Source organism: Sinocyclocheilus grahami, unplaced genomic scaffold (assembly GCF_001515645.1).
Source record: "Sinocyclocheilus grahami isolate Dianchi unplaced genomic scaffold, SAMN03320097.WGS_v1.1 scaffold1183.1, whole genome shotgun sequence".
NCBI classification, from domain to species: Eukaryota; Metazoa; Chordata; class Actinopteri; order Cypriniformes; family Cyprinidae; genus Sinocyclocheilus; species Sinocyclocheilus grahami.
Window position 1 is genome coordinate 177,163 of NW_015506362.1, and position 10,659 is coordinate 187,821.

Here is a 10,659-nt window from a genome sequence, read left to right on the forward strand (position 1 = left end):
TTTTTCCCTGCTGTACCTCAATCTGATCACTTTTACAGTATTTTGCATGTAATCTGTGTATTAAAATGCATAAGCCATTCTGTTTTTGCTAGCTATTAATAGGACCTATTTAAAATGAGTGAAATTATTACATATACATTTCTTTATAGTGGGTGACAGGACTGATATACTGTATAATAGTTGTGAAAAAGAGCATAATTACCTAGAATCATATGCTGAAATATGGACCTTCAGGAAGAAGGTTGACTTTGGTTTTATAAAACATTTCCTTAATATCTCACATGTTTTGTTTCCAAAACATGTCTGAAGGATCAGTGACTAAACTTGTTCTTGCCGTGTGCATCACTCATTGAAATAAAGACCTGCGTCCTGCGGGCTGGATGAGGGCGTCTCTTGTGCTTCGGGCTCATCAGAGGAAGCTGGCTGACTCTCGGTCGTCTCCGGCTTCATTTCTTCAGCAGCTTCTGGAGGTGGAGAGGAAGGGCAATGCTGACTTGTCACCTTTTTACTTTTAGTTAACGGACTAAAGCAGAGATTCACAAACTTTTTTTTTAATCAGCCAAACACTTTAGACGTAAAATATGTACTTGAAGTTTTTATTTCACCAGTTCGTGTTTTCAGTAACAACACATTTGCATGTTTACGGTCTTTGATATTGGTTACTGGTCATATACCATCCAAGCAAACTTGCAAAAGGTTAGATATTTTAAGTAAGTGTTTTATTTTTATTTCTATTTTAACATCATTTATATATAGGGCTGCACGACCTGGCCAAACATTTATATATTTTTTTATTTCATCATATATTGCAAATATAATATAATAATAATAATAATTATTATTATAAGGCTTATTATTATTTGACCTCTAAAAATGAAGACAGATCTATATTACTGTTGTAATTTATAATTGTACTGTAAAATAAAAATAAATATGTTTTACAATAATTACTGTAAATTTATTTTACATTACAAGTTACAAAACGAATTACTTCAAAACATTCAGACACTTGATATTTTAAAATTTTGGCAAAATAGGAGTGAAATGCTCTCCACATGAATGTTGGAAATTATGTGAATGTAAATAAAGTGAAACAGCACAACAGACTGTATAATTATTTCATTAAATCACAGCCTTTGATTTGATAATCACGCTATTATCATGATTTCGATTAATTGTGCAGCCTCATTTATTTATTTTAATTATCCGTTCGGTTCTTGACGTGTGCATCACTCATTGAAATAAAGACCTGCGTCCTGCGGGCTGGATGAGGGCGTCTCTTGTGCTTCGGGCTCATCAGAGGAAGCTGGCTGACTCTCGGTCGTCTCCGGCTTCATTTCTTCAGCAGCTTCTGGAGGTGGAGAGGAAGGGCAATGCTGACTTTTGTGTCACCTTTTCACTTTTAGTTAATAGACTAAAAGTACTTTTGTAGGCTATATCATGATTTCAGTTTTATATCAAATGTAAAGCCCAAATTATTTATTTTAATTATCCAGTTGGTTTGCTTTTCATCAACTCTTGAACCCCCGTTTAGGAACCCCTTAAGGTCAACTCTTCTTCTAGTCCTTTAATCAAATCTGTTATTATTTACTCACCGGTTTGTTCTGTATGTGCAACGACAGCTCATAGTGACAGGCAAATACCAGAGTACATGTTTGGAGCAACATGAGGGTGAATAAATAATGAGAGCGTTTATATGTTTGGATGTTTGTTCAGTTTTGAACCTGTTGAGCTCGGCTCTGTCTGGTTCCTCGCGTCATTAAATGATGGAGATCTGGAAGCTTGTAGATTCTTGAGCTCTGCAAAGCTCTCCTCTGTTTCTGTAGATAGCAGGACATTCATTAAATGTTATTCTTAAATATTATGTACATTTACACACACACACACACATATATATATATATATATATATACAGTGTGTACTGAAAGTATTCTGACCCTCTTAAATTTTTCACTCTTTGTTATATTGCAGCCATTTGCTAAAATCATTTAAGTTAATTTTTTTTCCTCATTAATGTACACAGCACCCCATATTGACAGAAAAACACAGAATTGTTGACATTTTTGCAGATTTATTAAAGAAAAACTGAAATATCACATGGTCCTAAGTATTCAGACCCTTTGCTGTGACACTCATATATTTAACTCAGGTGCTGTCCATTTCTTCTGATCATCCTTGAGATGGTTCTACACCTTCATTCGAGTCCAGCTGTGTTTGATTATACTGATTGGACTTGATTAGGAAAGCCACACACCTGTCTATATAAGACCTTACAGCACACAGTGCATGTCAGAGCAAATGAGAATCATGAGGTCAAAAGAACTGCCTGAAGAGCTCAGAGACAGAAATGTGGCAAGGCACAGATCCTGAATACTTTGCGTACCCACTGTATATATATATATATATATATATATATATATATATATATATATATAAATTAAAATGTCTTAAATTGTAGTAGAAAGTCTTAAAGTCATAGTCGTGGCATTAAAAAAAAAAGATCTGCCTCAGTTTTTTGTTTTGATTTTTCAATACAAATATCTAAACATCCTTAATTCAAGACATGAGATGCAAAATGAAGATATTTTTGAGAAACTGAACAAAATTAAGTGAGTTTATGCTTAAAACAAATATCTGTCAATGGGGAATGCAAACTTGGGTTCCCTTTGAATTAAGTTGATTTTTCTGAGCCCAATGGCAGATATTTGTCCCTTTTTTATACACAAACGCAGCTCATTTTGATACATTTCTCAGAAAACAAGACTTTTTATCAAATGTCATTTTTGTCATCTTGATTTAATTTGCACTGGAAAACAAGATCAGTGTGATCAGATGCTACAGTAAAAGTTAATTCCATTTTCTAGTTAAGCTGTTTTTTTGTGTGTGTGGACAATTATATGTGTGGTTAGAAGTTGTATTTTCAAACTTTGCAGTGCTGCTAATGCAACTCGTAGTTTTCTCCGTAGACATTTCCATTTAGAGAACATTTTGCCGTATTGTGTTCCCCTTAATTTATTGGTCTTAAAAAGGTCTTTAAACGTCTTGAAGGGGTCATATGATGGGATTTCAAGTTGTTCTTTCTCTTTGGAGTGTTACAAGCTGATTGTGCATAGATAAGATCCCTGAAGTTGCAAAGACTAATTTTATAAAACTTGGAGAAACCCGGTTATATGATGTAAATACAATGTGTTTTATCACCACATGGAAACATCTGATTTAGATTTTGTTTCTCGGTACAGTGAACTTTTAGCTCAACAGATGGAGGAGCATTTGATCATTTCACGCACCTAACAGAGGAGAAGTGGCGCCGTCGATGATCAGGCTCTCAGAGCTGATGTCGCCAAAGAGGAAGTGTATCTTCTGGTGTGCGTGTTGAGTGTTGGAGGATCCGTGGACAGCGTTCTCCAGCATGTCTTTAGCGAAGCGCGCTCTCAGAGACTCCGGGGCCGTTTGTCTCGCCTCGCTGGGGTCTGTCGGGCCCATGGCCGCCCTCCACTCGTCCACCGCGTTCTCCTTCGTCAGAACCATCATCGTACACGGGCCGCTGCAGAAAAATGAACCACGTTTTATCTTACCTATGTCCTGCGTGAAACCGTCCAGTTGAGTTTCAGCCGAACTCACCGACACATGTAATCCACCAGCTGACTGAAGAACGGTTTGTCTCTGTGCTCTTTATAAAACTCTTCCGCCATCTCTCTGGACAGAACCGTGTCCTTCAGACGGGAGATGGTGAATGCTCTGGCCCGAATCTCCTCCAGGATTTCCTCTGATATGAGCAGAAGCAGACAAAATAAACAGCGAGTTCCTAATTTCATTAATATTCTTACTTTTTAATTTTTATATACACCACCATTTGTGAGTCTGGGTTCAGTAAGATTTTAATAAAGTAAGAAATGATCACATTTATTCATCAAGGATGCATTAAATTAATCAAAGTGACAGTAAAGACATTTGTAATGTTGCAAAATATTTCTATTTAGAACTTTATATGCATTAAAGAATCCTGAAATGCATCACAGTTTCCCAAAAAATATGAAGCGGCACAACTGTTTTCAACATTGATAATAATCATAAATGTTTCTTGAGCAGCAAATCAGCATATTAGAATGATTTCTGAAGATCATGTGACATTGAAAACTGGAGTAATGATGCTGAAAATTCAGCTTTGATCACATTTTACTGTATATTCACATACAAAAAAATTATTTTGAATTGGAATAATATTAATCTATTGATCAGATAAATGCAGCCTTGGTGAGAAGAAGAGACTTCTTTTAAAAACATTAAAAGTCTTACCGACCGCAAACTGTTTGAACTTTTAGTTTGCACTATATTTCAGCAGTATTTCTCTCTTTTCATGTCGATAGTGTGTGAGAAGCATTGCCGTACTGACATTTCTAAATCATTCGGATTCGGTTTTCTTTAAAATCTCTAGTAGCAACTATTAATTATGTTTTGTACAATAAATCCATTCTGACTTCACTCAGACTGATTTGTACATTAAAGGGGTCATATGATGCGATTTCAAGTTGTCCTTTCTCTTTGGAGTGTTACAAGCTGATTGATCATCATATGACCCCTTTAATGTTAAGTGTATCTGTTAACTGTTTTTGTAAACATTCTACTTTTCAAAAAGTTAAGGAAAAAACATTTAAATCTCCCATTGGCATCGTTTCAACTTTCAAAATGTAACTGGCATCATATTTGCATACACAATTTGCCGGCCTTTCTTACATTTTTCATTTCTGTGTGTTTCTGATACGGTATTTCATTTACAACGAACCAAAAGCTCAAACTTAAACTAAAGCTCCCCTCTTGTCAGCACTGCTGTGATCTAGCTGCATTTAAAGCACGAGTGTGAACCGTGCAGCTCAAACACGGAGCTAATATCCCTCTCCACTCTTTGCACTGTGTTCAGAGTGACTGCTGAAACGATACCCTTGTGTTCAGTGTCAGGTTTAATGACGGCCAGCGTGTCCTCCGGTGGGAAGAAGAAGCCGATCTCCCTCTCCGCCTCCTCTGAGCTTCCGCTGCCGTGAAGCTGATTAATGCTGGAGCTGCCAGAGACAAACTGGGCTCGCAGACTAGATCAGAACCACATATACAAACACACTGACCATTTAAACCCATATATGATACATAAACATGATATGATGATATACAACAACACATTGAGTTGAGTAAAACTATTAGTTGATCAAACTATTATAAATATCATTTACCTGTTGGGTTGCTCAGTCTTAGCCTGGATGGGGTCTTTGGGGCCCAGGATGTTTCTCCAGTGTTCTACGGCTCGCTCCTTCACTAGCGCTAGTGCTAACACAGGCCCACTGTGAACGACAGCAGACATTCGCTGTGAGTCTTCTGGCTTCTTTACCTCATTTACACAGCATTTATATGCAATTAGCAGCTATGTATCCAAGATTACAATTACGCGTCTATTGAAGATAAAAATCACTTGTTTTTTTCCTGTCCTCTACAGATTCGATAAGACAGCATTCATTATTCAGAATGAATGGTATACTTTATATCTAATAATTTTGATGTGTTATTTCAGTATCACTGATATACTATTGTAGTTTTTGTTAATGTTTTGAATTAGATTATATATTTATCTTTAGTTTTAATGTATGTATGTACATACATATGTAATGTAATAATTTTGTGTTTTTGTCATTTTTAAAAAATTAGTATTTATACATTTCTATGTATTAGCTTTAGTTTATTTAGTTTTAGTTAAAACAAAAGTGAGAAATCTTGCATTCTATGTATACGTGTGTGTGTGTGTGTGTATATATATAATAATTTTTTTTTTACATATTTTTACAAATATTATAATATTTATTTTAAAGGAGACATATTATGCCCCTTTTAACAATATGTAATATAAGTCTCTGGTGTCCCCAGAATGTGTCTGTGAAGTTTCAGCTCAAAATACTCCCCAGATCATTTATTATATCATTTTAAAAATGGCTATTTTGAGTGGAAGCAGAAACACGCTGTTTATCGGGCCTGTCTCTTTAAATGCAAATGAGCTGCTGCTCCCCGCCCCCTTTCCCAGAATAGAGCTACCCCATACCTGCTAAAAACCATCTGTTTTGGTTCTGATTATCATGTTTATCGTGCTGAAATCATGCGTTTTAAACCATATGAGTTGAAATTTCTGATATACGGTTTTCTGAGCGCACACATCTGAAGCACACGCACAGAAAGCGGCTGTCACAGCATGTGAGCACTAAACTAAGTTCACATTCACACACAAGTTTACTTTAAAAACACACACGAGTTACAAAAACAGTGGGTTATGTCTGTGAAGGTAAACTGCTGGGAAATAAATGCCATGTTTATTTTAGATCTGTGTGGCAGCAGCAATATACAGTAAATAAATCAACAAATCCACTGCTCCGTTTCATTTTTTGGGTGCAGGGAGCCATGTAACAGAACACTGATACTGCTAATTCTGTATTCTGTTTGGATGAGTCTGAAGGGTTCTGATTGGTTCTGAAACTACTAGAAAATTACATCATCTACATTGCTTGGCAATAATTCAAATGATTATTAATGCATGCTTGTACTGTATATGTTGAAAACTGGTGTCTGACTCTGTTATCATATCACTGATGCTGCTGTTTTAATAAACCGCTTGACTCGCACAGCCTCTTGTGGCTTACTGCTTTTCCACAGCATCAGATGTGTGATGTGTGCGATCGCTCACCTGGTCATGCTCTCCAGCAGGCTGGGGAAATATTCCTGCTCCAGATGATCGCTGTAGAACTGCCTGACCTGATCCTCAGACAGCATGAGCTCTCTCTGCATGGCCACTGTGAATCCTGCTTCATGGATCCGGCCCAGAATCTCCTCTACAAACACATCTGCACTTTACTTCCTGACCGTAAGTGCTCCGATTGAATTACTCTGCACTAGCAGTCAAAAGTTTGGACACATCTGCTCATTCTTTATTAGGACAGTTTCACACATTGTGGAATAACAGTAAAGTAATCGAAACTACAAAATAACGTAAATGGAGCAGTGTTGTTATTATTAACTAAAACTAAAACTTGTTTCAGTTCATTAAAAAGAAGCTGAAATAAAATTGAAAAGTGAAATAAAATATAAATATTAGATAAAAAGTTTTAGATGGAAAAATTACAAATGTTGCCTTGGCAACTAACTGAAATAAAATAAGTTTAAGTTCTAAAATAAAAATAAAGCTAAATAAAATGATCAATAAAATAAAGCAAACGCACATAACAAACTTACTAACATTTGAGCTAAAATTAAAATGAAAACTGAAAATAAATAAAAGCTTAGAATATTATTTGTATATAAGATATTTAAAATATTAATAAATATTTTATTTAATGCAAATTATAATAGCATATAAATAAAACAAAAATAACACTGAAATAAAAGTTAAGCTAAATAGAAATATTTAGAAAATCTTTTAAAAATTGCAAAAGCACAACAAAATTGCTAAAACTTAAACTAAAATTAAAATGAAAATAAACACTATATTTATATAAAAATATTAATACATTTTATTAATGCAAATTAAAATAGCATATAAATAATGCTAGAATAATGCTGAAATGGAAATAAAGCCAAATAGGAAAAAAAGAAAGAAAGAAAAAAACTAATAAAAATGGCAAAAGTACATAACAAAATGACTAAAACCTAAACTAAAATTAAAATGAAAACTGAAAAAAAAGCTTAAAACATGGCTGAAATGGAAATAAAGCCAAATAGGAATATTTAAAAAATAAATAAAATGGCAAAACACATTACAAAATTACTAAACCCTAAAATAAAATTAAAATGAAAACTGAAAATAAAAAGTTGAAAGTATTATATTTAAAATCAATAAATATTTTTATGAATTAATTCAAATTATAGTACTATAATATAGTAATACTATTATAATAACACTGAAATGTTGTCTTGACCAATAAATGTCAGTCATATGTAGATTGACTCAAAGTGTTACATTGTGGCTTTAGATCAAAGTGTGTCCAAACTTGTAACTGGTACTTCAGTTTAAAGCTCTCATTGAATGCAGGAGAATCTGTCTGCGCCCACGGGGCCGCAGTTCTGCGCGTGTAAACGTAATGTTGGCACATGCCTCTGTTTTCCCTGGCAGCGTCTGGACGGATGAGCGCCAGCGTCCTCTCCACATGCTCCTGTTCCGGCCCGGCCCGCTCCGAGCCCGAGTCCGCCATCGCCATCCTGAAGCTGGGGAAGAAGAACGCCAGCTCCCTGCTGGCCTGCTCGCTGTCGCTGCTGCCGTGCAGAGCGTTCAAAAGAGTCTCGGTGCCGTACTGAGCCCGCAAGCTGAAGCACAGAGAGCGGCCAGAGAGCAGAGCAGGGAAGGAAGGATAGATGGATAGATGGATGGGTGGAGAAGCAGAGAAAGAGAAGAGCAGATGGTCTCACTGCTGGTTCTCGGCCAGGGCAGAGGGAGGCAGGCAGGAGTTCACACAGGATGTGTTGTGCTATAACTGTTAGTGCTCAAATCTGTGAGCGCAATATGGAACGTCAACGCAACGCCCTCATATCACTTTTAGATTATATTTAATTACAAAATGACATTATACACTCATCAGGGAATCGCTGAGCCTCTGTGTTAGGCCTATGAAGAGAGACCATGAAATTATATATGTCTGACACAACAAAATCAGGGAGTTTCAATAATAATTTAAAATAATAATTTACTTTAAAAAAAACAACAACCATATATAAATTGAAATTTTAGTATTATTTATATATTACTATAGTATACACTGTTTATTTTACATGTACAGTTATTTTTAATTATCATTTAATTTTTTCATTTTCAATTATATATATATATATATATGTATACAGTATATATATATATATATATATATATATATATATATATATATATATATATATATAAAAAATATTTTTTTTTTTATTTATACCATAAAAAACTAAAATGTATTTTAGTATTATTTATATACTATTATAGTACACACTATTTATTAATATTTTAAATTAGCTTGTATTTTCAGTTTTATTTTAATTTTAGTTTGTTTTAGTAATTTTGTTACATGCTTTTGTCAGTTTTATTAGTATTTGGGGTTTTTAAATGTCTATTTAGTGTTATTTTTATTTCAGTTTTAGTAATTGTAAGTACTTCTTAATGACCTACTTATAACTTAATTTTATTTCAGTTATTTTCAGGTATTTTTAATTTTTACATTTTAAAGTTTTCTTTTACTTTTTTCTTTTAATTTTTTATATGCATATTTTTAATAGCTTTAGTTTTAGTTAACAATACCAGCACTATTTTTAGTTAACACTATTTTAGTACTGGACCATCTAGATTGATTTATTATTTTTTTGCATTATGACATTATTGAAATATTATTTGAAAAAAAAAATGTCAGTCGCATTATATGAATGAAAATCATCCTGCCTGGACTATATATATATATATATAGATAGATAGATAGATAGATAGATAGATACATAAATAGACAGATAGATAGATATATAGTATCTTGATAAAATTTCATCATTAAATAAATGAGATTTTCTTTGCATTACCATGATGCAAATGTCAGAGGGACTGCTTATGTTCATGTGTCACTCCTATATAAAGTCTATGTATTTCTTTTCCTGGGAATGAAGTACCTCTCCGGCTGCGTCCTCCTGGCCTCTTCGACATCCGGTGGACCGATGAATTCCCGCCAGGCTGGGATGACGTCCTCACAGCCCTCCGTCTTAGAAATGACCAGCACATGCGACGGGCCACTCGACATAAATTGGATGAGCTCCTGAAAGTAAGGCTGGAAGAACACACACACACACTTCACATGACAACCTGGCATGCCGCCATTACACACCATCAGCAAAAATATTCACAAACACGTGCTATTTTTAGACTTTTTCTTCATTTTACCTCTGCGGCTTTGTGTTGATAGAAGTCTTGAGCTTCTGCTTCACTCAGCGTTCTCTCCTCATGGGCCAAAATCACAAAACCCGCATCCTGAATCTACAAACAAAACATGCATTCAGGAATAAATAGAGTTCAGCTGTTGCAAAGGGTAAAATACCATATGAATATAAGTAACTTAAAAGGAGGCAAAACATGTAAGTTCTTCATCATTTAATCACCTTCATATTGTTGTGTAAATATTAACAGCATGTGAAAATATAAAATTTTTTTGGTTCATTTATCACTTAAACTGAGCTCTTACCTTCATGATAATCTCATCTGCTTTGCCGTGTGCCACCACATCCGGCTTTATTATAGCCACTGTGTTAGACTTATTAGCAGGACCTGAAAACACAAACCAGAGCACGTCAATTCAGCCAACAGGGCAATTACAATTAAGCATGACATTTAATGAAGGAAAATCATTACCAATCACACCTTCATCATGTGGGTGATCCTTAAAGTCCTCATTCACCTCTTCTTCCTCAGTTAAACCTTCGTCTGTCACCTGGAGTGACATGAAAAATACAAATCTCTTTCAAGTTACTTGTTTAAAAAGTGCCTAACAATAAGTAATAATTATTTCTGATGCATAATATTTTAATGATAATATTACAATTTATAATTAAATTATATATTTTAAATACATATATATATATATATATATATATATATATATATATATATATATATATATA

The 10,659-nt window shown here is 34.4% G+C and overlaps 1 protein-coding gene across 1 annotated transcript in view; it reads right to left on the reverse strand.

Moving 5' to 3' along the window:
• Nucleotides 1-309: 309 nt before the first annotated feature.
• Nucleotides 310-10,659, reverse strand: part of nme9 (NME/NM23 family member 9) — a 19,308-nt gene continuing 8,958 nt past the window's right edge. The window contains exons 5-17 of the mRNA XM_016253456.1: nt 10,400-10,469; nt 10,224-10,306; nt 9,926-10,018; nt 9,658-9,812; nt 8,120-8,328; nt 6,716-6,860; nt 5,223-5,330; nt 4,939-5,084; nt 3,622-3,766; nt 3,288-3,544; nt 1,725-1,820; nt 1,250-1,351; nt 310-464 (exon numbers count right to left, since the gene is read on the reverse strand). Of these exons, the coding sequence (XP_016108942.1) occupies nt 343-464; nt 1,250-1,351; nt 1,725-1,820; nt 3,288-3,544; nt 3,622-3,766; nt 4,939-5,084; nt 5,223-5,330; nt 6,716-6,860; nt 8,120-8,328; nt 9,658-9,812; nt 9,926-10,018; nt 10,224-10,306; nt 10,400-10,469 (1,731 nt within the window). The 3' untranslated portion in view covers nt 310-342. The remainder of the gene's footprint in view (nt 465-1,249; nt 1,352-1,724; nt 1,821-3,287; nt 3,545-3,621; nt 3,767-4,938; nt 5,085-5,222; nt 5,331-6,715; nt 6,861-8,119; nt 8,329-9,657; nt 9,813-9,925; nt 10,019-10,223; nt 10,307-10,399; nt 10,470-10,659) is intronic.